At 42.9% G+C, this 27,348-nt stretch overlaps 3 protein-coding genes across 3 annotated transcripts; 2 read left to right on the forward strand and 1 right to left on the reverse strand.

Moving 5' to 3' along the window:
* Positions 1-558: 558 nt before the first annotated feature.
* Positions 559-16,065, forward strand: UPB1 (beta-ureidopropionase 1). The gene is made up of 10 exons (XM_033075937.2): positions 559-659; positions 1,346-1,517; positions 2,953-3,040; positions 3,731-3,825; positions 4,070-4,231; positions 7,115-7,284; positions 7,924-8,005; positions 8,842-8,884; positions 9,609-9,763; positions 12,514-16,065. The coding sequence occupies exons 1-10, from the start codon at positions 559-561 to the stop codon at positions 12,595-12,597; spliced, it is 1,152 nt and encodes a 383-aa protein (XP_032931828.1). The 3' UTR covers positions 12,598-16,065.
* Positions 13,631-22,653, reverse strand: GUCD1 (guanylyl cyclase domain containing 1). Its single transcript, XM_033075938.1, has 6 exons — positions 22,571-22,653; positions 21,027-21,111; positions 19,423-19,588; positions 18,607-18,698; positions 16,755-16,996; positions 13,631-16,316 (listed from the first exon to the last, which is right to left on the reverse strand). The coding sequence occupies exons 1-6, from the start codon at positions 22,605-22,607 to the stop codon at positions 16,225-16,227; spliced, it is 714 nt and encodes a 237-aa protein (XP_032931829.1). The 5' UTR covers positions 22,608-22,653; the 3' UTR covers positions 13,631-16,224.
* A 219-nt stretch (positions 22,654-22,872) lies between these two features.
* Positions 22,873-26,398, forward strand: SNRPD3 (small nuclear ribonucleoprotein D3 polypeptide). Its single transcript, XM_033076183.1, has 4 exons — positions 22,873-22,970; positions 23,480-23,627; positions 24,218-24,410; positions 25,233-26,398. Exons 2-4 carry the CDS (start codon positions 23,502-23,504, stop codon positions 25,292-25,294), a joined length of 381 nt encoding a protein of 126 aa, XP_032932074.1. The 5' UTR covers positions 22,873-22,970; positions 23,480-23,501; the 3' UTR covers positions 25,295-26,398.
* Positions 26,399-27,348: the final 950 nt, after the last annotated feature.

Raw genomic sequence — 27,348 nt, forward strand, 5'->3', positions numbered from 1 at the left:
TTCTCTTCTCTTCTCTTCTCTTCTCTTCTCTTCTCTTCTCTTCTCTTCTCTTCTCTTCTCTTCTCTTCTCTTCTCTTCTCTTCTCTTCTCTTCTCTTCTCTTCTCTTCTCTTCTCTTCTCTTCTCTTCTCTTCTCTTCTCTCCATTTTTCTTTCCCTCTTTCCCCCCTTTTTCTCTCTTTCTTTCTACTCTGTGCTCACATATTAGGTCAGGGACGAACATAACAGATTTCCACGCCAAGTGACTTTTTGAGGACTCCCCTACTTTAGCGGTTCCTTTGGACCACGAGCATTGGCGAGTGCTGGCCGCCCCCCTGCCCTTTGCCGGAGCGGCCAGGGCTCGGCCAGGACTCGGCCATGGCTCAGGCAGGGCTCGGCCATGGTTCGTTCGGGCAGAGCTCGGGCAAGGCTCCGGCAGGGCTGGGCCATGGCGCAGCCCCGGCCCGAGGGCAGCGCGGGCCCGTCCCGCCAGAGCCCGTGAGGGGAGCGGGGCGTGCCCGACGGGGCCGCCCGGGGCAGAGTCCGGCCGAGCGCCTGAGGGGCTGCGCGGGCCCTCCGCCATGGCCGGAGCGCTGGAGTCGCTGGAGTCGTGCCTGGAGCGGCACATCCCGCCCGAGGAGCTCGCCGAGGTGAAGCGGATCCTCTATGGGGGCGAGGCCAGGTGCGCCAGCAGGACGGGCTCGCCCCCCGCTCCCTGTGGGTCTCTGTCCCTCCTCTCCCCCGGCCCCGCTGCGATGCCAGCCCGGGAGTGAGGGGAAGGAATCAGTGTGAGGGCCGATGTGCGGGACACGGGAAAAAGGGAGAGTAGGGCTTGTGGTGTTGCGGTGAGGTGACTGGGGTATTTTGGATGTGACCCAGGTGTGGGGAGCAGGGCAGTGTGAGAAGGTGACGGACAGGGCTGGAGGACCGGAGGGGAATGGTGGTATCAGGGTGATGGAGCCTGAAAAGTAGGGTTAAAACCTGAGGAAATACATTGGAGGGAAAGCGCTTATAATCCAGATGTGGCAGGTGGAAGTTGTGCGTATGTGCTCCTTGGTTTGTGCAGCAAGGAGTTGTGTCTGGGAAGGGCAGGGGGGCAGTGGGAGATGATGGTGTGGGGGGCACGGTGAGAGCAGCGGGCAGTGGGAGATGGTGTGGGGGGCACGGTGAGAGCAGCGGGCGGTGGGAGATGGTGTGGGGGGCACGGTGAGAGCAGCGCCCAGCCCGACCTGCCCGTCCTGGGCTCATGGTCAGCGCTGGGCCTGGAGCTTGGGGTCAGACAGAACTGTCATCCCCGTGTTCCATTGCATTCACAGCACAAAAGGAGAACATTCATCCTGAAATGTCTTTGTTTCCTGTTCAATCCAGAAAACTTGATTTGCCAACTGCTGCACTGTCAGCAGCTCAGGAAAAGGATTTTGAGCTGCAGGGCTATGGATTTGAAGCTGCTCCGGAGCAATTGAGAAGGCCACGTATTGTTCGAGTGGGACTGATACAGAATAAACTTCCTCTTCCCACAGACACAGCAGTGGCAGTCCAGGTACAAACTGGGACTGGGGCTGTTTGTAACTCCTCTTCTGCTGGATTGAGACATAACACAGTTCAGTTGTTGATTTTAGGAACTGTATCATGACATGTCTAACAGTTGTCTGGCAGTACAGAACCCATCACTACTGCAGCAGAGCATCCTGTAAGATACTCTAATGACACATTTGGTTTTATTGTTTCTCAGAAACATCTCTTGTGTTTACCTAGCATGCTCAACCTGCTTACAGTTTGTTCAAAGCTAAATATTCAGTAGCTCATTTTGTACATGAAAATCCTTTACCTCCAAGATGAAACACAAAATCATTTACACAGAATCAAAAGGGATAGCAACCAGTGGAAACCACAGGTGCAGTTCTTGTTTTAATTGAGAAATGTTCCATTACAGGAAAATCCATTAGAGGAAACAGATTAATAAAGCTGTGTTCATTATTCTTTGTACAGCAGTGAGTGAAATCTTATTACAAGATAACATGGTTTAGTGGTGACTTGGCAGTGCTGGGTTAATGGTTGGACTTGGTTGATGATCTTAGAGGTCTATTCCAACATTAATGATTCTGAAATCATCATCTCTTAACATCCTGCACACAATGGCACTGAAGTGACAAAAATGTATAGAAGTACGTATTTCTATATGTATCTGGAAATACTCCTGAGAGTAGCTTTAAAAAGGGAAAGAAAATGTTGCATTTATAAAATCTCCTGGAGTAGTGGTTTTGTACAATGTCAGGACAGAACATTTCTGAAGCAGTTTGTTTTGGAAGGATTACCTATCACAAATGTAAGTCATTAATTCAGTAAATGGATCAAGTTTGTGGATTCTTTGTAACAGCTGTTGAATAAAGTACCAGCTATATCAATGATTTTACTTTATGAATAACTAGTTAACTATTTCTGTAAATCAGTATACAATTTTTGATTTCATAGGTTACTGCAGTCTTGTCTTTATTCTTTTTTTTTTGATACCTCAGAGTAACAATGCAAAGTACTACACCTATGCTTATCTTTAAGTATTGATGATTTTTCTTGGTAATAATTACTTAGCTCTTAGGGCAGAGGGCTTAATATCATCCTGTAGGTTGTTTGTAATGAGCAGCAAAGTTACAGTTTTTGTTGATTCTGTTTAGATTTTCAGCATTTTTCAAGTGAGGCAGCAGTGAGTTTCCAGCTATATAAACGTTGCAGCCATGGAATTAGAATCCCATTGGAATGCTTTCTCTATTTTCAGCATCTAAATGCTTTTAAAAATCTATATCTGACTCTATTATCAGTGCTCAGGAATGATACCTCGAGTTACTCCCCCTAAAAGCAATGGCACTAAGTATAGAGCAAGATAAACTCCATGTAACAGGGGTTGTAAAAGCAGGCAGCTAACACAGAGGTGAGTTGGAACGTGGCTTTTTCAGTGGTGTGACATTTCTCACCATCAGGTGGCTGCTCTGCACAGACGCATCGAGGACATGGTGGGAGTGGCTGCAATGTGTGGGGTCAACATTGTGTGTTTCCAGGAGGCTTGGAGTGAGTATTTTCTGTGGTTTCCTGGAGGCTGTCAGATGTCAAGTGCCTTCTATTTTAACAGGTGTCCTGTACTATGTCTTGTAAGTAAAGTGTAGAAATCTTCCAAGACACAACAATTGGCTGTAGTGATCTGCTTCCTAAAGGAAAAACCAAAGAGTCTGAGGTAGCAGAGCTGTATGGAAGAGACATGAGGGGTCTGTTGTATTGAAAGCTGCCATTTGGAGCTCCCTCATGGCATCCTTTATGATCCTTTCCTCATTTTTTTATCTCCTAAAACTTTGGGTTTTTTTCCTAGACAGGTATAAAAATTTAAAAATCTGTTTTTAATTAACATGGGGCGTTTGAGGCTTAATAGAATCAAACCCCTTCACTTTCATGGGCATCTGAAGGCTCATTAAATACCTGTGCAAACAGGTTATTCACAGTGTGCACTAGTGGCTGGGGTATATTGCCTTTTTACCCCTGCTGAGACTTTCACCGAGTGCATCCATTCTCTTCTGTTTCTGGCCCTGTGTGGGCTCAAAGCTCCTTGCCCTGGCTAAAATATTTTTAAATAGCTTTTGCCTTTAAACAAGAAAAACAGCTGAAGCATTCTTAATTGCTTAATTTTTAATCTGTATTCATGAAAATAGCATGTATTTCTTGAGTGACAATGAACATTTTGTACATTTTGCCTTTGGTGTTTTCCAGCCATGCCCTTTGCTTTTTGTACAAGAGAGAAACTTCCCTGGACTGAATTTGCTGAGTCAGCAGAGGATGGGCCAACAACAAAATTCTGTCAAGAGGTAAAAAACCAACCAAGCAAGAAGAAGACCAAGAGATATAATTTGAAGGAAAAGACAATACACCAGTGAACTGGCAGGCAGAATTTGCTGTATTTCTCACTCATACCTGTGCTATTTAGCATTTCTAGTTAACATGTAATGCTGTTTTACCTTTTAATTAACTGTTTTCAGCTGGCTGTGCTGTCTGTCATTCTGGGGCACTGCAGGCTGGTGTGTAATAGAGGAATTGTGTTCATTTGTGCAGCTTGCAAAGAAGTACAATATGGTTGTGGTGTCTCCAATCCTGGAGAGAGATGAACTGCATGGTGGAATTCTGTGGAATACTGCAGTGGTCATTTCTAATTCTGGAGCACTCCTTGGAAAAAGTAGGAAAAATCACATTCCAAGGGTTGGAGATTTCAATGAGGTAAGATGCAGTATTGTGAGAATCAAGTTAGTCTTGCCTTGCAGCTCTTGTTTATGCCAGCATGTGTTGTGTCAGCCTCTCAGTGGCAGGAAATGCAATGTATTTCTAGAAAATGTGATTTACTTACTGTCAAATCAGTTTTTCTGAGATTAAATGATAGTAAGTTAATTTATCAGGAGAGAATAATTTTTGTGAGATGATGAGTCTTAAAGGAAAAATAACATTGAATCTTGTTAGGTACTCTTCCTTGGCCCAGTGAAACTTCAGAAGTATCAAGTGTCCTTTAAAAGAATTGTTTAAGTTACAGCTGTGTTATGTTTGTTGTGCATGATTGGCTTGGGTAGTTTTGTCATGTGTGCACATTGAACTTACTTTAATTTGCAGGGCAATTGTTTCATGGTTCAAGCATGAACATTACTTAGTGCCTTTCTCTGTTTCTCTGTGAGGTTGTCTTGGAAATGACAGCTCTTTTGCTTGTGTTTATTCGAGCAGAATCCCTTAATTCATTGTGCCTCTGACTGAATTGCTGGTTTATGGCATATTCTGTTTACTAACCACATTATTGCAGCTGAAGCCCCCAGCAGGTTTTGGGCCATCCTCCAGAATCAGAAACTGAACTGGCAGTAAAGGCAGTGACTGGTAGATCTGAAATGTGTTTATCCATCCATAGAATTATCACAAGCAGAAAGATCAGGATTAAAAATTAACTGAAGTCTAAAAATACATTGTCTTTCCTAACTAAATCTCTCCTTGTCAGCTAAAGTGAGTAATTAACAGAGGCATTTCTTCTAAGCACTGAAGGCTGCTGTATACCTGCAGTTGCTTTTGTTCCCTGACTATTCCAGTCATCAGACTGAGGCTTCAGAACTAAAGTGCTTTTTTATTAATGTAAAAAGTTCTTTTGGGTCTTAAAACTTTGTGTTTAAAGACCTCTTGAAGTTTTGACCTTGCTGCCAGACCTGGTCAGCCTGGTTTGAGTTTCTCCAAAGAAGATTGTTAATAGAGTTCTACACAATGAATTTCTGGCACAGTCTGTCAATCACCTGTTTTAATTTGTATTTTTAACAATTATTTTAATATTTTTTATCCAAAAAAATTATTCATAGTCCTTTAGCTAGCAAAAGTGGTAACTATGAATCCATTGGTTACTTTCCATATTTTATTTGTTCCTTATGTAATCCAACAAAAAGTAAATTCCTGTTGCTTGTGTTAAAGTATGTCTTTCAGTTTTCCTGACAGTGTTTAGTGGAGAATCATCAGATTCCAAGAAACTCATTGTTTCCACCTATGAAACTGTAACAAGAGACACCTAAAAAAAGAAAGTATTTTTACTTTATCATGTGAAGTATAAACAGAGTTTCATTAAGAGTTTTTCATGAAAATAAGTTAGTTCTTAGAATCCTAAATCCAGAATTACTACAAAACAATCTGTTTATAGCTTCCAGATATACTACAATGGTCTGTCATTTCTTTTTGTATCTATCTTGTACAGAATCAAGTAGTGTTTACCCAAGACAGCCCTGTCTTCAGCTGGCTTTGTTAGAAAAGCGTTAAGTCCACTGTTCTGAGCTGAACAATTCTGATAAAGCAACTCCAGAAACCACCCAGGCTACAGGAAAGGATTATATTCATCTGTGTTACTTTAATGTTGTTTTCTTTATCAACAAAGTTAAACCTCAAGGAAATATCGAATTTGAAATTGTTTCTTGTGGGTTTTCTCTGTAGGGCACATGGGAAAGGAGCCTTGTTAAAATCGTGTCCATTGAATCAGTAAGAGCTAAATGGAAAGGGCAGAGAGATTGGTCTGTGGCCTATTCAGCCATGTGTGGGAGGCCATGTAAACAAAAATCAATCCTTCTTGAGACATCACAGTTTATTGCTGTGGAGAGGATTATGACCTCTGGTGTGAAATAAAGAAATAGGAACTGATAAATTCCCTGAAGCAACAGCATTCTTGTTTTTCTCCTCCTATTGTAAGAAAAGAAACTGAGAATAGGAGAAAAAATGGAAATATATTCATTCAGCAGAATTGTTTTGAAAAAGGCACCCACCATGTGGTCTGCTGTCTACAGACATGGAAGGAGATAAATCAGTACCCGAGGGACTGTGTAATTTCATGAGACTTGATAATAAATAAGAAACATGAGATGATTATTTTACTGGACATACTGAACCTGTAGCCATTGGTTTCAGAAGGTGACCCTCCTGTACCACACTTACAGGAGGCCCAGGTTTGTTCCTCAGCTGTACCTGTTTGCTTTAGGCCTCAGGTGTTTTTACTTCCTTCAGGATCAGATAGTGTCAATAGAGAGGAGTCTGCTTCCCTGATGAGAGACATGTCCTGTAGTGTCAGGCTGGTGGATTGTGTCCCTTGTTCTTGTCTCAGACTGACACCTAAGGACACTGTCAGCAACCACCCTGGCCACTGCAACTCTGTACTCCCTTGGGATCATCAGTATTGTACAAGGAATGTTGAGTGCCATGTTTTGTCTGCTTATCTGTGGGTATTTATCACTGTCTTTGTCCCTGTCTGAACCTGGTGATGGTACTGTCAGAAAGCAGCACTTTTTGGAAGTGCACTGCCTGCTGCATAAAAAAGAGCTCCTTTGTTTGAAAGCAGGTATAAAAGTGTAATTTCAGTGAATACACACTTCTGCTGCTGCCTTGGCATTTCTGTACTGCCTAAGTGGTTTTGTAAATCTCATCATATTATCCTCAGCCTTCCATCTGTAGATTAAAAAGCTTTTTTAGCATTTTATAAAGGCTTATTTTAGCTTTTAGTTGGAAGTACTTCTTTGCGCTTTTTAAAGAACTCTGCCTTTGTGGGTTTTGTTGGTTGGTTGGGTTTTTTGTTTGTTGGTTTTTTCTTTTGTTTGTTTGTAGTCTACTTACTACATGGAAGGAAACACAGGACACCCAGTGTTTCAGACACAGTTTGGGACAATTGCTGTGAACATCTGCTATGGGCGCCACCACCCTCTGAACTGGCTCATGTATAGCATGAATGGAGCAGAGATCATCTTTAACCCTTCAGCCACTATTGGCTCACTCAGGTAAAATACAAACTGATCTGTCCCATTGCTCCCTTTCTGGGTTAGCTGAACCCCTGAGCCTCTCACTGGGGCCTAAAAGGCACCTTGCTGAGATCTAGGAAGTGTAGTCTCCTTGTTTTGTCTTCATAAAGGAGCCTGCCTTCTCCACCAGGAATTTTGGGTCTCCAATCTCCTCTCAGTAACTGATTCTCTTTCAGAACTTTATTGTACATCAGCAGCTCTCCTGTCTTTGAGACAGCATTAACCAGCATCCAGCTGGTGTTCTGAAAACTGAGAGTTTTTTTAGATTTTTTTATGTAATGTTTTTTCTATATAATAGGTAGTGGTCATATTCAGGCTTATTTTACCAGCTTGCATTGTCTGCCTAGGAGTGTGGTATGAAACTGCAGTTTTCAGAACCATTTTTTTAAAACTGTTGGCAGTTTTATTATTATCAAGCCTCTTGAACCAGGCTGGACCAACATAAACTGTCCCTTGAGATTAATCTGCAGATTAACATTAATTGCACCCTACTGACTTGATTTCCTAAAAGCTAACTTTGGCTTCTTTGACAGCAGAAGTGCAGTGTGAGACAGTGAAGTGCAGCTTTAGCACTGAGGTGTCCAAGTAACAAATCCCTGCTGGGTGTTTGTGTTGCAGCGAGGCGCTGTGGCCCATCGAAGCCAGGAACGCGGCCATCGCCAATCACTGCTTCACCTGTCCCATCAACAGAGTAGGAACGGTTGGTGTCTCCCTTGTCTCTTCTCTTCCCATCACTCAGGGCTTGGGGCATGACTTCCCTCAAGGCAGGGCCTGGTAGCACTAGAGGGCATGGGTTCCTCTGCTGTGTAACCACTGTACTGGGCTTTATGGTGTGATTTGAAGATGTACAGTGATGAGGAGTTTGACAGCTGTTGCTGGCAGCCTACTTGTGCTGCAGCCTACAGCTGCTTCCTGTCCTTGAATCTTTGTAATAGGCACCCGCCCTTTTGATAACTTTCCCACTTTATCTGGTGAAATCAATATTCTTTTAGCCAAAATGGCTGAAAATTTAATATATCCTCGAGTCAGTGGTACACATCTTGTGGCTGTTGCACAGACACTACCTCTTTCTGGGCTGTAAAATTCTATAATCAAATTTAATAGTGCATGCAATAGGTCATTATTACCTTCAGATCAGTCCGATTATGCTACGTGTAGATTTTTAAAATTAGATTCCCTGCAAAATTCCAGACTTGTCCTTGCTGCTAGGTGAATATATTTGCCTTTTTTTGTGATCCAAAAATATATGTTTGGTTAAATATCTCCTCTTTTGCCTCTTTGAACTTGTGAAATGGATATGAGGCATGTTCCCCTAAGTGTATGAACAACAGGCAGTGATACAAAAAGGCCTTGTGTCCTATGCTATCCATCACAGAAACTAGGCCTCTCTGATGAGTCCCTTTAGACAGTGCTGATCGTGTGCCAGAAAAAAATACTTGTAGCTTTATATAAACTTCCCAAATATGATAGACTAGCAAGGATTTCTTGAGTGAAACAGAATTATACTGCCACCTATGGATTCCTCTTGTTTCACAGGAGTACTACAAAAACGCTTTTACTTCTGGAGATGGTGGAAAAGGTATGTTCAGAAACCACGTTCAGTACCAGTTCCCAGATTTGCTGGAAGTGAGAGAACAATCAGTGAGGAGGAGGAGATTTTCTTGTATACACTTATATGTTCAAACACAGTAATTGATGTTGTGAAAACCATGGCTGCTTGTGGCTCCATCCAGAGAACACCTGAGCCTTTTTCAGCCAGTTTCGGAGCTAAGTGTTTTTAGCAGCTGCATGAAAAAGGTCAGTGGTATCCATTGCTTAGTAGTACAACAGATGGGATTGATTTTTGGCACAGCTCAGAGTTGTGCAATATGAAATAACATCTTTCCTGTGTCTCAAATCCCAGTATTTTCACCTCTGACCTCTTATTGAAAATAGAATGGGTGCATCTCTGTCAACTATTTTGAAAATGTATGATTTGACAATTAAAATTCATTTAAAGTAAAAAGCAATGAAAGAAAAGCCTTTAGTTCAGAGACTTAATAATGGGAAAGCAGAATGGTACATTATTTGAAAGGCAATGCAGTGAGATTTTGCTGATAATTGGACAGTGTACTGTGCATGAAAATTATAACTGGCCAAAACTGCAGTTATTTTAGGATCCTGCTGTGACTCTTCAAGATGATTATCTTGCCTAAAGGACAGAGAGTCCCCAAGAAGTGGGGTCAGGTTTTCTGGGACACTGTATGTTAAGTTCCATACCTATTTGCAGATGGCAATAGATGCTTTTGAAAAATCTCTTTAAGCACACCATGAGCTGGGCCATTTCTACGGCTCGAGTTACGTGGCTGCGCCAGACGGCAGCAGGACCCCGGGGCTCTCTCGCACTCAGGATGGGCTGCTGGTGGCAGAGATGGACCTCAACCTCTGCAGGCAAGTCAGTGACAAATGGAATTTTAAGGTAAGCCTCACTATAAAGAATATACAATATTATAGCAAGCTTAGATAATGTGATGTTACATTAGTTAAAAGGCAGCCTTTCTTTTTTTTTTTAGCAGGTCAGAGCTTAAATTGTTGAATTAATTTAACAGGATGTTATGAAGGCCAAGAGGCATAAGCAGATTTGGAAAAGGAGTAGCTAAATTCAGGGAAACTAGGCCAGTAGCTTTCAAATGAAAACCTTAGCCTGGGGACCTTAATGTGGATTGCCAGCAGCTCTGAGGATTGCTGGGGAAGAGTTTGTGCTTTCCTTACACAGTGAACGCAGGCATTTGTGCTGAGCTGAGCCAGGCATTGGATCTCTCTAACATGGTACTAAGGTGTATTCTTAAAGGCCTTAATTGTCAGTTTTGGTGACACTAGTGAAAACTCAAACCCACAAGCTTCTGGGAACTTTCTGAAGGCAAAATTGTTGCAATTGTTGACTTCCTGAATTTGTGGATATGTTGAAACTGCAGAGAAAGAGCTGTGTACTGTATATATTCATCTCTGAAGCATCTTAACACACTTTTGATTTTATCTAAATCAGATTAAGATAGCTGCAAGCCACTCCATATGGCTTTAACAAACCTTATTTATTACTATTTTTTTTGTATTCTGAGGTAAAACTAATTTGGTTCATCTTTCCAGAGGGCATAATTGGATTTAATTTGTCCAGCAGCAGTGCTGGTTGAAGAAATGGCTGCCTCAGCATAGCAGCTTGCTACTAACCTTTCAGCTGGGCCAGTACAAGCTATGTGGGATGCTATATTATATATTGATTTAGTCAAGTTACCAGATTGATTTTTTTTTTTTTTAAACAAATTACATTCTACCTCCTTTTTTGTTCTGATCAAGTTTATGACAGCATCACAAAGATCCTGTTGAAACAAAAAAAGAAAAGAAGTGGCAACTTTGGTAATAGACTTTGTTGATGAAGAAAACATCTTGCTTGCTTCTGTGGAGACAGATCTTTTGTTCCAGTCCTCAGTTCTGCTAAAGACTAAATTTTTTACTAGTCACTCTTAAGATCAGCATGATTTGAATCCTAAGAAAACAGACCAGAATGCCTGGCTAGCAGCTGTACAATATATGTAGGTTCTTCAGTGATCACCTAGTATTTAAAATAAGTAATTATTTGCAAGGAGTGTCAATTTTTGAACATCATGCAGCTGCAAGCAGACATTTATTTTATGGAGCTGGTTTATTTGCCTGTTGTGCATTACAGTAGGGTGCAAAACTCAACATGTTTTGATGTCAGTTTGACATAAAAATGAAAAGTCTGTGGATTTGAAATGCTGAATAAGCTTTCTGATTAAAAAAATAGTAATTTCTTATTTAGAGCTTGATTTCTTTGCTAATACTGCTAATCCATATAGAGGGACTAAAATCAAGAAATAATTTCAGGTCATCTGGAACAGAATTGCATTTGTTGTTTTACAGATGCCTGTGCTAGGCATGTGGTTGTTGCCATAATGGAATTAAGTTGTGCTGAGAGAATCTTAGTTTAAGTCAGGCACGCACTGAGTTTTGCTTTGCCACCAGGGGCTGAGGCCCTTCCTGCAGAGTGGAGGCTTGGTGTGTGAGGAGGCACATGGAGCATTGCTCCTGCCAGCTTAGGAGGGGTATCTGAACAAAAGCAATTGAATGGATTGGGAAAAACAAGCAGTAAAAGCAAAACACTGCCCTTTGGCTGATGTGTGTAGAATTGTGCATTTTTTGTTGTCTTCAAGTCCTGTGCTTTCAGCACCTTCATTTCCTGTGATGGTGTGGAGTGCTGTTGAGTTTTGGTGTGTCAGGCACAGCTGTGGTTTTGTTTATGTGATGGGGAGAGCTGTTTCCTTTTCCTTGTGGCCGGGACAGAGGTGGTTCTTGCTGAGGGGACTGAGGGAGAGTGGTCACAGGTTCCCCACTGCAGAAAACCTTTAACAGCCATTAGGGACCTATTTAACCTGATCTGGTATCTGCAGCTTGCACCCAGTGATGCCTGAAAGGGACGTTCAGTAGAATGTCTTTGCTAAACTTGGAGCAGCAAAGGGGTTAAACAAATTAAATAAAGATGTGATTTGCCCCTCCCAGAGCCAGTGTTGTGGGCTGTGCACTTCAGAAGAGCTTGACAGCATTACATCAGGTGCTGCATTGCAACACTTCCAGCACTTGCTCTGTTGCCCAAACCATTGATATTTCATGTTATTAATGGGTGAAGTAAGAGTAACCCCAACACTGTCAGTGGCATAAATGCAAACTTACTGCTGGCAGCAGACTTCTTTGGTTGTCAAGGACATGACATGAAGCCCTAATTCACAGAGACACTCCTTTGCCTTCATTGACATAACTTTAAAAATTGTTGAAGCAAGTCCTTTCACATTCAACTTTCAGCTCTCCAGAACAGCTATAATAAGTAGTAAGTCAGCAGACATGACTGTCACTGAAGGAGAGCTGCAAAACAGGAAGGTGTTCATTTAAAAGTTTGACCTTTCAGGATGGAACTGTGCTTCTTTTTTGTATAGAAATACAGTCCTAGGCAACATAATATGGAGGGTTTTTATAAAAAATAGTTTGTACTAAGGCACTGGAGATCTTGAATTATAAGGGAATTATTGTTTTGATGTTTGGGACAATTAAATCATATATTGTCATAGAAAAAAACAACCAGTGGATATAAATATTTTCTACTGAAGTACTTCTGTAGCTTACTGAAAGAACTGAAGCTTTGATTTTTTTTTTCCCCAGATGACTGGTAGATACGAAATGTATGCAGAAAAGCTCGCTGAAGCAATCCAGCCTTTCTTTATACCCAATATCATCAAAGAGTAAGAGAGAGCATCTCATTACACTCAAATGTTACAAGACAAATTCAAACTTACTGTTGGAATTACTGTGAATCACAAGGTGCTTTTTTAATGCTCTTTAATGTCAGTTTAATTTCATGTAACCAATTTTAAATAATAAGATTCAAAACTGCATTATGTAAAATAATTGAAAATGGCTGAAATGTTATTTACAGTAATGGATCCAAAGTTTTGTTCCTTGCTAGAAGTACATCCAGTGTTTTCCTAGAGTAGAAACACAGAGTGCACTGTGATATAGTTGAGATCAGAGGACATGAAAATTTTTACCTAAACTTTGCATTGTACATCTATTTCCACTTTCCAGTTTTTACCCTCTGCCCAAATGCATAATTTAGGGAGAAAGGAGGAAGAAATTGTTTTCATCTGGGTTGTTTTCTTTTTCTGCTTAAAACTGCCTGATGCAGTTCTGTTACAGCTGAATCATGTCCCAGACATCCCAGTTGCTCCAAGGTCTGTGGTGCTGTGAAGCAAGACCACTTTGGTTCTGCTGCCTTTGACACAACCACAGCTGGAGCAGTGTCTTTGCTGGGCCCTTCAAGGTGAGAAGTCATGCTCAGAGAGATGCTTTGGTATCTTCCAAAGCTCAGTGCCCTTGTGGGAAGCAGAAATAGAGACCCTGGCCAGAGCACAGGCTGGGGCAGTTGCGTGCTTGTCACTGTGAACAGAAAGCTCAGGATGGGGAAGGAAAACTCTGGGGTGCACTCCAGCAGGAGAGGTGGTGGCTGCAGAGTGCACAAACCAGCTGTGGAATAAAGCTGGTAATGATACATTTGCTATTCTTAGCTAGTACTGTATTCTGAAATTGTGCTTCTTATGATTTGGGTGATGGCAATAGGTGTACAGGCAATGCAGACTGAATACAGTTTACAGCCCCCCAACTATGAATTTATAGCTGTAATAAACATTGAACTCTTGTTTCTGTTTTTCTGAATTACGATTTCAGATTTTCAAAAACATTCTTCCTAATAAACTTGTTAATAAATGCACTTGCTACATTATGTTACAGGGTTATTTGTGAGTTTAACTTTATTGAGAATGGCTTAATTACAAATAAAAATATATTTATGTATAAAATCCCTGCATGTAAAATCCCCTTCCTTTGCTATTGACATCCTGACAGAAACAAAGCAACAGAACATTTTGAGAGTGAGAGTTTTGATAGACAATCTTGTAATAGGAAAAAAAGTTTCAGAAAATGCAGATGTTCTGGATGCTTGTGCAGTGAGCTGAGTTTTCAGCTGAATTTGTGTCATACTCAGTCTTTTCACTTGGCTTTTGCTTCTTCCTCATGTTTTCATCTCATATCCATCTTCCATTTGGCAGCTGTGTGAGATCCTGTTGCAACAGCGACCTCTCCTTTTGTCTGCACTAGCTCAGACAGCTTTGTTTGTCTTTCACTGTTGAAGCATTTAAAGCCTGGGTACCCAACACTTACCAGTCCACATTGTTACACCTGTGTGTGCACTTCAGAACACTAAGCTTGCCCTTAAATTCATATTTCCTATATGCCCAGGATTCACTTTTGGCAATGGAAACAGCAGATGCTAAATGTCAATTACAAGCCTTTGTAAGAATTGTCTTTATTAAACTAATCAAGCCTGCTCTAAGATAAATCCTGTGGCAGTTTAATAGTATTGAACTACCTACCTGAAAATGCATGGGTTAAGGAAGTACTCTAACAGCCTGTAGCTTCCATACCTGTTAATTATTAACAGAGCTAATACACTTTCTCAAAATCAAGCATCACAATTTTGGCCCTGGACATAAAAATTCCCAGATCAGGAGTCTTCTGGTTCCTTCCTTTGGAGGAGTTGAAAGGTATTCTCTGCAACAGGTTTTGTACCTTTCTTCTGGAGGGATTCTGCTGCTGGCACTGAATGGACCAGTTCTACACAAATCACATCCTACCTGTTCTCATCAGTGCCAGAATGTATTTACACTTCACCAATCATAAGCAAAATTTGACACACAAAATTTCCTGTTGTGCACTTTTGTTTGGAATTTTTTAAGGGTTACTGCATTTTACATGTCTGTTACTATTTTCTGCCTTTGTACAAAGGAGCACTCTTGATTCTACTTAGTCAACACTGTATCCTTTTCAGTTAGTCAACAACTGACAAAATGTGTATCTTGGTAAAAAATCTTTCTATGCTGAAAGCAGATTCCTATTTATTATAGCCACCAGTAAGTCACAGTATCCTTTTACTGTGATTCCACATAGTTCCATAACTTCAACAGTTTTTTTCCTAAACCCATACCAGAGATATTGGATCTCTGTCTTAAGGGCAAATTTTCCTTGTTTTACATCTGTGCTGATTTTCCTACTCACTTTCATATAGGCAAGACTGAAGATTGAGATGTTGAAGAAGTTAGGATGAACAAAGCTGAAGTGGCTTTTTTAACACTTCAGAGTGCTCCTCTAGTAACAGAGGAAAGGGTTATTAATGGGCTGCTACCAATTTCACTTAATGTCTCAATACAGCAACAACTTAATCCAAATACAGTTGTAGTACAAGAGCTAGAAAAATCTAAGTTCCTGCCTTCTTACTTATAGCAGAGATGTTTGTACTTCTTTTTTTCTTGCATGATTTTAGCTCTTCTTAGAAAGTCAATGACTAATACCAACAGCAAAATTTGGCTCAAATTATGATTCAGCATTTTAGTACAATGCAGTAGATGCTGTCAGATATTTACACTTTACACACAAAATATATACCATTAGTGTGGATGATAATTTTCTGCATTTGCTTAGTAAGTTTAAATGTTTAGAACATTCATATTTAAGAATGGATTCTGCAGAAACTGGCACACGTGGGTGGAATAACATTCAGAGCTTTTTGTGAAGAGCAGTAGAGATTTCAAGTGCAAATAAAATCTTTCCACCTAAGTTCTGGAGCAATCTAGAGCTCTGAGCAGTCATCCAAGAGGATTTAACCAGAAAAGATTGAGTGTGTAGTGCAAGGGAGCAATTCCAGTATTGCAGTTGCATAAATGCTAAATCTCTGAATTTGGTACATGGGATGTTTCCTACATTGCAGACAATACTGATGAGCCAGCAAGTTTTTGTTATTTATAAATAGTTAACATTTTTTCCTTTTATAATACTCTGCTGAACTTCAAATCCATAGAGTTTGGATGAAGAGCAGCCCTTGATGCTTTGACAGAGAGAGAAACAGGTATTTTCTGGGGTTTTTTTCTTTGTTTACCTAAACCTATGCAAATATTACTAAGTGTTAAAGTTCATAAATTTGGTGCTTTTTTTCTTAGGTGTTTGATTTGAAAATAAGCTGAAAGTGAACAGGCTCTGGGGGCTGTATTTCAAACTGCTGTTCAAATGTGCAATGTTGAAAATTAGGGAAAAAAAAAAAACAAAACCAAGAAAACAGAGACAGACATTGCAAAATCAGATACATCATCAGAAAAAAAAAAATAAGACAGCATTGCAATATAGTCCTGTCAATGTCTATAAAGCCTCCCTAGCTGAAGGTCCCGCTGCGGGTCAGGAGCGAGGTGTGTGCAGGGGAGTCCTGAGACGAGCAGCCAGCTGCCGTGCAGGCTGTGCAGGAAGGAGCAGGAGTGTCCTTGCTGAGTGTCAGCTGTCTGTGTAGATGAACAGAATGTCTTCATCAGTGCCATAACTTGTCCTGGCTTCCTCGAAGTTACTGATGCTGGTGCAGCATGTTCCTGGGAAGGAGGAATAAAGTGTTACAAAAATTTAGAAGATTTGCACTGGATGTAACAGCATCCACAAACCGAACTAGTACAGAGACTACACCCAGCAGCTTAGGTTACAGCTTTACTGAAGAGCTCACTGAAGTAATGCTACAAATGGGTACCAAATTGGCCTTTCTGTTATATTCTGCACGTAGATATTTCAGCATCTCTCTAACCCATCTGAAAGCCAAACAAGCCAATTGGTAGAATGCCTGTCTGAATGCTTCAACTAAATCACACCACAAAATGCAGCACTGATGTAATTAATGTGGCAAAACCCCTTCTGACAAATTGGGTAGTGCATGCTGAAATGCCTGTGCACTGTGAGGGGAGGTCCAGTTGTGGCTCTGTGTCAGACTCAGTAATGCACTGGCTGAGAATCAATCCAACAGGGACAAGGCTACTCACGGTCAGCATAGGCAGGGTTGTTGTAGTAAATACTCCCTGAGGCTTTGTTGTAGCCACATAACACAATGAAATGGCCCTGGTAGTCAGGGCTCCTGCAGAAGCACTTCTGTCCAATGGGAAGGAAGCAGCAGTACTTGACAGGACTTGAGCAGAGATCACACAGTAGCAGGACTGCATTCACAAGGACAATGGCTACGTGACCCTGGGACAGGTGGTTTTGGATGTCTTGGACAGTTACTGTGCTGCAAGGAAAAAAGAGACATGGCTTATTGAAAGAGGCTGGTGTAAAGGAAGTGCCTGATGGTGACAGTGCAGCTGGCACTTGTATAGATACATTGTAGATAAACTATAGATAAACTTCTACATCACAGGAAAACTCTTTGCTGTTGAACCCTGCAGGCTTTGCTGTGGACAAAGCCTGAGAGAACCTGTAGCACTCAAGGCCTTTTCATTTCATTGGTGCTACTGAAGCGCAGGGCAATGGCTCTGGATTCTGCAGTAACACATTCTGAGATGGCATATGAGATGCCCCAGAGAAGAGTCAAGGAGCTGGCAACTCACTCAGTAACTTGAGGGACTTCTGTTGTGGGAAAATGGTAAGTGAAGTGTTCACTCTTGCTGTTAGAAAAGCTTATCTCTGACACACCAAATCTTTATTGACTGAGTGGTTAAATATTGTGTAACCACTAACCAAATTAAGATGTGCCCAAATCTGCCTGTGTCACACAGGACTGTGTTTCTCTCAGCTGCAGTTTTGAATCACCTGAAACTCTTGAGGCTTTATTTCTGCAGAGAGTAAGTATCCACCAACCATAACCTAGAACCTCATCTGTTAAAAGCTGTCCTTCACCAAGGCAGATGGTGTGTTCCATACGCGTGAGAACTCACCACTTGGATCTGTTCCAGGTGTCTGTGCTGTGTGCACCATCTGACTGAACTCATGTGCTTTTCATTTAATCCTTCCCAGTGTCACTTGCCAACTCTGATGCCTCAGCCTCAGTACTGCACAGGTAGATATGGCCTCTGTCCCTGCCTTGATCAAGGCCACAATCTTAACATTGCAAAAGCAAGAGGGACTGAGTGTCCCTTCTGTCCTGTCACAGCTGTAATTGAAGTGATGGTGACTCCACATGTGTTAGAAAGGACACTTGATTCTGCTAAATGTAAGTTACATTCAAATGCTATTGTGGCTGCCCCATATCCCCTCTTTCTGCTTACCCCATCTGATTTACCCCACTCTGACAACAAGCATCCAAATCCAGCTTCCCTATATAAAAAAGGATGCAGCTCAAGCTGGATGCTTAGTCATTCCCCAATAGAATTTCACTGCTGATTATGAAAATTCTGCAGTTGTTCCATTTCTTCTGGGTTTATAGTTCTTTCATGGAGTTCCTTATTTCATGGTCCCCTTGGCAAAAGCTCCTATGCTAACTTGTACTTTGCATGCTTGTCTGGGAACAGAGATCCATGTTTGCACAGCTTTGGGAACAATGAGTTCTGTACCCACACAGCATTCCCTTTAATTCCAACAATGGCAAATTAAAGTGCTGGATTTGGTTATCCATTACACTCCCTACTGCCTAAGTGTAATGGATAACCAAATTCAAAACACAGTCAGCTCCTATCACCATTTTCATGTCACTTATTGTGCATCATGGCTAATTTTTCTTCAAACTTCAATATTAGCTCTTGATGTGCATGGGTTTTCTAAAGACAGATATAGCAGAAAGACACTAATTGGCAAAAAAAGCTTAGGGCTTGATTTCATTCTGTTTCAGCAGTTTAGCTTGGTGCCTCCAAGAAAAGCAGGGGCCCATATAATCTCCAAAGAGAAAGAAAACAGTGAGCTTACCATTTTTCCACCAGCACCTTGCAGTCTTTGGCTTGTGCAAAGAGCTGATTCACTCGATTCTCTTCTGTGTCAAAGTGCTTCCTGTAAAATGACTGGGGAAATAACAGAAGTTCTGAACTGGAATGGTGTTTACCTTGGGTAATCCACCTCTTAGTCTGCTAGCAAGGGCCTGATAAATTGGAGATCTTGCTATGGGATGAAAGATGTCTCCCTTAGTTCACTGCAAACAGGACAAGGATTTCTACCCTGGATTACAAATTAAATTGCTCCTGGTCAGTTACTGCTGCAGTTTCTATCCAGTGGCTGTTCAGCTGCCTACATGAGAGAAGCCTGTCTGTTCCCAGGGGAAACTGGGCAGGAGCTTGCAGTGAAGTCACTGCTGCTGCAGGCCCTCCTTGGCCCCTTGTTGGCAGTGCTGGAGAGGCCAGGCTCTCGCTGGGTGGGAGGCTGAGTTCCCCTCTCACCTCTAGAGGTGGATCTTCCAGGTCAAGGCTGAGGCACGGTGGTGGGGAAAGTGTGGAAGCTAAACACTGCTGCTGCCCAGGCTGTACCTGTTCTGTAGATAAATACAGGGCTTCAGTCTCCAAGGCTGGCAAATAGGTTGGAACCTTTCATGAACACTACATGCAAACTTTTTTAAATTCAAAAGATGGAATGAATATGGGATCATACTGCCTTTGGAACAGATCTGTGACAGTTTTGGCAGCAGGTCAAATTAACCATGGTTGACTGCCAGTAACACACCAGAGCTTTTACAGCATGAGACTCAAGGCTTTTAAAGCTTCCTGCTTTCCCCCTGTAGATGAGAATACTGACCTGATTTTTGTAGCCCTTGTCCACTCCGAGTGTCTGGGTGCAAAATTTATGCCTAACTCCGAAGTGCCGCATTAAGTAGGCCAGGTCAATAGTCCAGATACTCTTTGTTAACTGGAGTTCCTGGATGGCTTTCTGAAACTCATCATTGTCCAAATGATTCAGGTACCTATGGTATCAAGAAAGGCAGGGGAAGGGAAGCACAGATCTTAGGAGAAGCCAAATGCATGCTGTAGCCAAGCCTCTACACCACAGCACATAAAAACTGAAACAATGGGCTTGGCTAAGAAATAACCAAAAAAAAAAAAAACCCAAAAAACCAAACCAACCCACAAAGAAGACAGAAATTTAAGGGAAGGAAGTAGGGAATATTCAACTGGATTTATTGCTGACTTTTTAAAATTGGAAACATGTGGTGCCTTGACTGTTTTAGAGTGCTAGAAGTGTACAGGTGCTGTACCAGAGTCAAGCTGGTATAGAACTCTGTCCTGAAGGGTTTACAGTGTAATGTACAAGTGTATTAGAGCCAACACAGAAAGAGGAGTTACAGACTAAAACTTCCTTCACACAATAGATGGATTTCAAAAGGAGGAGCCATAAAGTAATTTGGTAAATATTCAAAGGAAGCTTGTCTTAGGCACTGATGACACAAAAGGAAGAAAGGGGGAGATGAAGTCAGGAGAAAGCTTGGGACAGGCTGCAAAGAGGTGGGGCAAGGTAGTTACAGGGAGTTGTGAAAGTAAAAAAAACAAATGGAAGTAAATGATGAAAAATAAAAAGCAACTGGAATTGAGGATGCAGGGCAAACAAGGTCACACCAGCAGGGTGAGAAGATTAATCTTGAAAGCTGAGCTTTGGGCAGACTGGAGTGGCAAAGAGGTAAAGGGAATAGAGGTTACAGTAGTCAAGATGGGAAATTACCAGAACACGGACTAACGTCTTGGCAGAAGGGATGGAGAGAAATGAAAATCTTCTGCTTCATATCTACTAAGTGGACATCTAAATAGGTATTTCTCCTGCACCTAAGCTCATGTTCCTCTGTGGAAGGAAAGAGGAGTTCAGCAGGACAGCTACTAGTTCAAAAAAAGGTAAAACCAAAATTAAAAAAAACCAAAAAAAACCCCAAAGGGCAACACAATATTGAAGCTGAAACTACTCCTGGAACACAAACACTCATCCCACAGGTTGGGGCTCAGCAGGACAGAGGTAGTACAGGTACAGCACACACTCATAAACTGGGATACACCTACCCATCACTTGAAAACACAGAAAGGAGTCAGGTGAGTCACAGCTAATTGTAACAGCAGGAAAGAGGCAACACTTTCTATGAGCTTATACATGCCAGCCTGCAATCACAGAGCTGATTAGGTATTCTGCATCTGTCTAATGATTCAACAATTCAGAAGGGTTTGAAGTTCACTTCAGTTTCTATTTTCCCTTGCTCCTGTTGGAGAGCTGGGCCAGGCCCAAGCTGCAGTCACTGTCCAAGGGTACCTCAAAAAGTGCTGCTCTCCTAAGACTGGTTGTTTCAACACACTTCCCTGGGATTTGCTTCCTGCTGCCCCTCCCCATGGAATGGGATTTCCTGCTCTAAGAGAGCCACTTACTGAAGCACCATCCTGGAGCAGGCCAGCCCGCAGTCCCAGTGGTACAGCTGCTGAATCACTGGCACTTTCAGCTGGATGCAGTCAGCTGTGTGAGCAGAATACAGACAACGTCAATCCTCACAGGAATGTTCTTCCATGCCACTAAAAGTCAGCCTGTCCTGAGCACTACAGCCACAGAAACTTGGGAATGTGGTTTTGTCTGACTGGCAGGTGGTTTTGTTTGTTTCTTAGGGGAACATGCACTTAGTGTTTCTGTACAGGTCAGCATTTGGTATAATCTCTCTCTCTTTTTTTTTTTTTGTGTGTGTGTGTGTGATGTACCCACCACCCCTCAACTGAAGCTGTGTCTCCTCCTGAATAACAGCAGGTAAGACACAGGTATTCATCCTTTCTCCTGTGTCTGACTGTACTTCCGTGCCACAAGAGGGGTCAAACCAAACTGGGAGAAAACATACCAAAATCTCTGGACAGGAATCTCTTAGAAGCCCCACAGATTAAAACCTTTTCTATAGATGTCTTTTTTCTTGGGGATGGTAATTTAGAGAATTTAAACAAAACTCACAAGTTCAAACTCACAAGTGGCACCAATTGTCCTTTTGCATTAATTCCATCAAAACCTCAGTAGACAGGGAAAATTAATAATCTCCGCCAAAAAGTCCCAAAATACAAACTGCATGCAGTTTTTTATTTTTGTGGAGTTGGCAGTGTGATGGTTTCAGTTTCAGGAAGACCCTCACCACTAGCAGGATCTGAAGAGTTGTGCCTGTTATTGCTACTTCAGCACTAACCAGTTAATCACAAAGGGCTTTTCTCAGTAACCTTTGATCTAGAAAAGGCCTTTAAGAAGTTTTAACAAGGTCCTCCATATTTTATGATGGGAATAAAAATGCATTTGTCATCACCTGGACTCATCTAGTTTTGGTGTAATATCATTTACAGAACTTTTCAGATAATATTTTTCCTAGTTGTGTCCCCATTTAACCATGACTTTAAAGAGTGGCAGTTTAAGATCGTCTCAAGTATCATAGAAAAAAAAAAAAAAGCAATTCCCACTTGCCCTCAAACCAGAATTTTTCAAGTATTTAATAATCATTTTTTTCTTGGCATGTTGTGAATCTGTCCTCTTTTTGTAAACAGCCAGGGCCTCTACCAAGTCCCACATTAACCAAGGGATTTCTACGTGAAAGCTTCAGAGAGCACTAACAAGTTTTCCTGCCCGTCCAGATCCAGTCACCTGTTTCCCAGCACACCCAGAGTTCTAGGAGAGTCGAGCCCTAGGAGAGCTGACAGCGAGACACCAGCCGGTCTGTGCCTGCCTGTGACCCACCCCGGAACCCTCTGCGCTGTGCCAGCTCCCCGCCCGAGCTCACCCACGGAGCCGGCAATGGCACACGGCTGCTGCGGGCCAGCGGCGCAGCTCGGGGGCACCGAGAGGCCTCCGGGAGCCGCGGCGGGGCCCGCAGGAGCCACCGCTCCCCCTTCCGGGCCTCCCCTCCGCCCCCCGCCCGCCGCGGCCCCAGCAGGGCTGGCCGGGCCGCACTGACCTGGCGGCGGCTCGCCGGCCTCCCGGGGGCTCTTCATGGCGGTGGCGGCACCCGCCGCCCGTTCAGTGCCGGCCCCGCCGAGCCGGCGGCGCGGCCCCGGGGCCCGGCGCTGGCTCCTCCCGGAGGCGGGGGCTGAGGGGGGCCGGGCCCCGGGGCGCTTGCCCCGCGCCGTGGCGGCGGGGAGAGCGGCGGGGCGTGCGGGCGGGCAGGGGCATGACACGGCGGGCGGGGGCTGCGCAGCCCTGCCCGGGGCACGGGGCAGCGCGGGGCTGCCGGGCTGGCCCCGGCGGGAGCGGACGGGACGAGGCCGCGCCGCCCCCAGCGCCGCGTTCCGGTTCCGGCGCGCGGAGCAGGGCGGGAGGCGGCGGAGGCCATTAGCGAGAGCGCGGGCAGCGCGGCGGTGAGTGCCGGCCCGGGCCGCGGGCCCGGCGTCCCGCTCGCTATGGGCGCTCTGGGGACGCGCCCGAGCGGCGCCGCATCCCGGACGGGCCGCGTTGGAGAGGCCAGGGCTGGGAGGGCGGGCAGGGACCCGGCCCCCCTCACGGTGCTCGGCCCCGGCCCCGGCCCCGGCCCCCTCAGCGCTGCCGCGCTGCCCGCGGGGCTCGCAGGGGCCGTGCCGCTGTGGGATGCACCTGGGGCTCTTCCCATAGAGCGCGGGTAGTTTGTTATGTGGTCCTTAAATGCGAATTTCCTGCAAGAGACCTGGAAAAGACTGGCTGTTGATGTTTAAAGTCTCTGCATGGGCATGTCTGTAGAGAAGTGTTATTGGTGGATAGTCAAAGCGCATGTTGTGTTTAAATGTGAGAGAATTGGTGCTTTACACTACTGGAAAGGATGATGGACTGTGTAGTTGGAGCTTATTCTACATCTTCCCTTATAATAAAAGCTTTTGTTTTCCTGATGCCGCAGGTAGAGCCACAGCACTGCAGCCATGTCGATTGGGGTGCCCATCAAGGTCCTGCACGAGGCCGAGGGCCACATCGTCACCTGTGAGACCAACACTGGGGAAGTGTATCGAGGCAAGCTGATCGAAGCTGAAGACAACATGAACTGTCAGGTATCTTTTGCTTCACAAGAATGGAGGGAAGGTTGGCTGATCTGGGCCTGGGAAAGCTGAAAATTTGGTTAATAGGCTGTTGCTTCTAGTTCTGTTCAATTTTAGTTCTGGGATAAAAAAACCTGTGCTGCTGCTTTTTATTATGGTGGATTCAGCATTACAGAGTACTCCAAAGAGGCAGTTTCAGAACAGGATTGGGTATCCCTGCCAGTAGGATCAGAGCTTTCAAGATTCTGTCCTATGAACAGTGTTTTTCCAGAGTTCTTTATTTAAAAAGCCTCTGAGTGTAAGAATAAAAAATCCTTGGTTTAAAAAACTGAAGCTTAATGCACATTACTTCAGTCATTCCAGGAGGGCCTAGTTTTGACTTCAACCAAGTGATTATTGAAATCAGAATGCTTTCTTGATAGTACTAGAACAGCTTTAGTAAAACTGTTTGCATATAAGAAAACAATGATGCTGATAAAGCTGATTTGTAAGCTGAGGAGAAACAAAAGTCCTGGGCAGCAGGTATGGGGTGTGTTTAAGTGATGATACCTTGTGTCCCAGCTGAGGCCTGGCTGAGCCCTGACTGATTTTTTACCCCCCAGATGTCCAACATAACAGTGACATACAGAGATGGACGGGTGGCACAGCTCGAGCAGGTGTACATCAGGGGCAGCAAGATACGGTTTCTCATCTTACCAGACATGCTGAAGAATGCTCCTATGCTAAAGAGCATGAAGAATAAAAACCAGGGTTCTGGAGCTGGGCGAGGGAAAGCAGCTATTCTCAAAGCTCAAGGTATGTACAATTTGTTCATGGTCCTTCCCCCTATTTTTCTGTGGAAGTGGAAAACCCATCTTTGTCACTGAGGAGATTAAGCAGTAAGAAGTGAAAAGATTACTGGTTCATACAGTGTTTTTCTGTATGTTTTGAATTACAGTGAGAGTCAAGACTCAAATTGTCCCCTGTTGCCTGAATATTGATGCTAGTAATTTAATGAGTAGTGTTGTTAAACAGAGCTTTTCTGTTAAGCTTAAGAGTTCTGTTTCCCTGCAATTGTGGGCACCAGCTGTTTGGAATACTTAGGGAAGGATTCCGGTACTCTTGTTAAGCTTTTGTAGGAAAACAACTTTAGTTATAAAGATGGTGCCTGAGCTACTGGGAATCTGTAATTATTAGCTTTTTCTGTAGTTCACTCTCATCTGTGCCTTTCTCTGGGGATCAGTCTCGTTATTAGGTGAGTAACAATCATGTGCCACAGAGTCTCTGGTTAACTTCAGTGTGCAGTAACATTTATGTGGGGGAGTAACTTACTGAGTAGTGTTGCAAAACCTTGCAAGAGTGTGGGGTTTGAAATCTCTTGGGTGACACAGATTTGTGTCAGAAGGAGCATGAGATGCATGAATATTTGCTGCAGTAGTTCTGAGGAGCCAGGCTGTGGGACCATGAGGTTCTGGTTGTTCTCACAGAAAGCTTCTTGCTCTCACATCACTTTCTGAGCGTTTCCTTGCTTCTGAGCAAGAGACCTTGAGTGTTGTTGATATTTTGCTTGTCAGTTGTTAAGATAATTTTGCAGATATGTCAAATTCATGTCATCCCTGATGTTTTTTCTTTCTTCAGTGGCTGCAAGAGGAAGAGGCCGTGGTATGGGCCGTGGCAACATCTTCCAGAAGCGAAGATAATTTTGGTCTTGGCTGAATTGGTTTTTTTATTAGGGGTGTTAACTTGACTATATGCATTGTTGGTATCAGTTTTGTTTAATAAATGTTTCTGACAAAAACTTGTCTGCTCTTACCTGACAGGACAATTCTTGGGCAGATACACTGCAGGTTGATTTCAAACTCAAGCCAGCTTTGGAAAATAGTAGACTTTATTATATCTAGTATTGACCACTTTGTGTGATGCATTTGTTTTGAAAGATTATTATATTTCCTTTTTTCTTGTTTAGTACTACTGTCATTTATTCTTTAAAGAGCTAGAAGGAGTTCTTAAGAAGAATTTTAAGTCATACATTATAAAGTCTTATTAGCAGCTGCATTTATAGAAAATAGAGCAAAACGGAGGCAGTTTCCTGAGAAGCAGAGCACTGTGTTCTTTTGCTTTATATGCACCTACAATAGATAGAGGTCTATCTTCAGATCTGTATACTGAACTTGTATTCTTGCATTTCTTATTTTTCTCTTTAGATAGGGGGAGAATTTTTCATTAGGAACACAACTTTGATAGCCTGTATCTATAGTTGCAGTGAAAAAATCTATTCTGACTTGGCAGTTTTCCCCTGTGTCTGGGAAAAGACAACAGAATATAAAATAGGCATTTTCCAGGATAAATTTGAAATGCTTTGTAGATTTGAAAGGCAGGACAGGTGTATGAGGAAAGTCTTATAAATAGTTATCCATTAAACACAACTCAGTACAAAGGCTGATGTTTTCAACAAAACTCACAATTGACTTCAGCTTCTGATTTTGTGTACTATCTGTACACAGTTGTGTATAGATCAGCTGATCTACAGGAAGCCAAATGTAGTTGTAGCTTCAGTTTATTTTGATTGAAGTGTAGTTGTGGGTGTTTTTACTGCCTTAAATGGTTGAAACATTTCAGTGTAACCCTTCTGTACCTAATCCCATCCTTGCATTCAATTAGCAGTCTGTACACACATAAAAGAGCTGCTCTTGCTTTTCAGCTGGGATGCTGTGAAGACTCCCATGTGTGCAGACAGGAAAGTTGAACTAATGTATTAACTTGTTGAATTGTGTGTAAATAAAGCTGTATTTGGTCTCACATCACGAAGGAAAACCCTGCTGCATGTTCTTCTGGGTAGTAGCGATCCTAAAGATTTCCAATGAAACCTCCTTTGACTGTGTTTAAGGGATACTTGAGCTTAGCTATGAAAGCATTGTAGTGTTACACCTCTCCTGAGGAATGTGTCCAAAAGATGGCAGTCCTCTCAAACAGGGACCATTTCCACTGGCTCACCCCTTTTAAAGTCCCTGTTCCTCCTCCTTGAGCAACACCAGGCTGCTGTTCCCAGGAGCAGGAGATGTGGCATTCAGCAGCACTGGGTGGGGGACAACACGGATTTTGGAGAGAAACAGTAACCCTCCCCAGGAGCTTTGGTTGAACAAACTCTGTATCTGCTTTAAGAAGTTTGAAGTAACATCTCTAATGCCTATCAGCTTTGAAGAAGATACTGGATTTTGCATAAACACAAAGATCTGCACTACGGCTTCAGGTTGAGGCTGAGTCTAGGATGAGCTGTTCAGAAAGATATCATGACTTTAGTGTTCAAATTAGCAATTTCTGACTGGAGTAACAGGAATGCTAGTTTGTTACAGGCTGCTTTCCAGAGCCTTCCTGTGATGCATACTTCCAGTGTGGGAAATCAAAGTTTCCCTCTCACAGACGAGGTCTCACCCACTAGATGGCTCTGTTGGGAAGAGAATGAAGCTCAAGAAACCAGAACCCTCTGGAAAAGAAAAATGCAAGAAATGTGACTTCTGCTATAAAGTCCATAAACTCAAGGGCTATTATAAACTAGCATGAAAATACCTTATTTTCTTTCTTTTTCAGTGTTCCCAGAGTGCTGGCTTATTGCAGCTGCTGATTGATGCTGTGTTTCCCTGGTACTTGGCTAATTGGGCAAATGCACTTAGATCATGTAGATTCCTCAGTTCAGTAACTCAGGCAATCTATTTCCCTGGGATGCAGAGATGCAGCTGTTTTTAACATCTGCACT

Source organism: Catharus ustulatus, chromosome 18 (assembly GCF_009819885.2).
Source record: "Catharus ustulatus isolate bCatUst1 chromosome 18, bCatUst1.pri.v2, whole genome shotgun sequence".
Lineage (NCBI taxonomy): Eukaryota > Metazoa > Chordata > Aves > Passeriformes > Turdidae > Catharus > Catharus ustulatus.

What these genes read in the sequence shown, in the direction of transcription:
- UPB1 (XM_033075937.2), top strand. Translation starts at nt 559, where the DNA reads ATGGCCGGAGCGCTGGAGTCGCTGGAGTCGTGCCTGGAGCGGCACATC. An exon ending in GTGTTTCCAGGAGGCTTGGA is followed by an intron (nt 3,041 to 3,730) that starts GTGAGTATTTTC and finishes GGTGTTTTCCAG; the next exon opens with CCATGCCCTTTGCTTTTTGT. An exon ending in GGGTTGGAGATTTCAATGAG is followed by an intron (nt 4,232 to 7,114) that starts GTAAGATGCAGT and finishes GTTTGTTTGTAG; the next exon opens with TCTACTTACTACATGGAAGG.
- SNRPD3 (XM_033076183.1), top strand. Translation starts at nt 23,502, where the DNA reads ATGTCGATTGGGGTGCCCATCAAGGTCCTGCACGAGGCCGAGGGCCAC. An exon ending in AAGACAACATGAACTGTCAG is followed by an intron (nt 23,628 to 24,217) that starts GTATCTTTTGCT and finishes TTTACCCCCCAG; the next exon opens with ATGTCCAACATAACAGTGAC. An exon ending in AGCTATTCTCAAAGCTCAAG is followed by an intron (nt 24,411 to 25,232) that starts GTATGTACAATT and finishes TTCTTTCTTCAG; the next exon opens with TGGCTGCAAGAGGAAGAGGC.
- GUCD1 (XM_033075938.1), bottom strand. Translation starts at nt 22,607, where the DNA reads ATGAAGAGCCCCCGGGAGGCCGGCGAGCCGCCGCCAG. An exon ending in GGCCGGCGAGCCGCCGCCAG is followed by an intron (nt 21,112 to 22,570) that starts GTCAGTGCGGCC and finishes CTGCTCACACAG; the next exon opens with CTGACTGCATCCAGCTGAAA. An exon ending in AAGGTGCTGGTGGAAAAATG is followed by an intron (nt 16,997 to 18,606) that starts GTAAGCTCACTG and finishes TTTTCCTTGCAG; the next exon opens with CACAGTAACTGTCCAAGACA.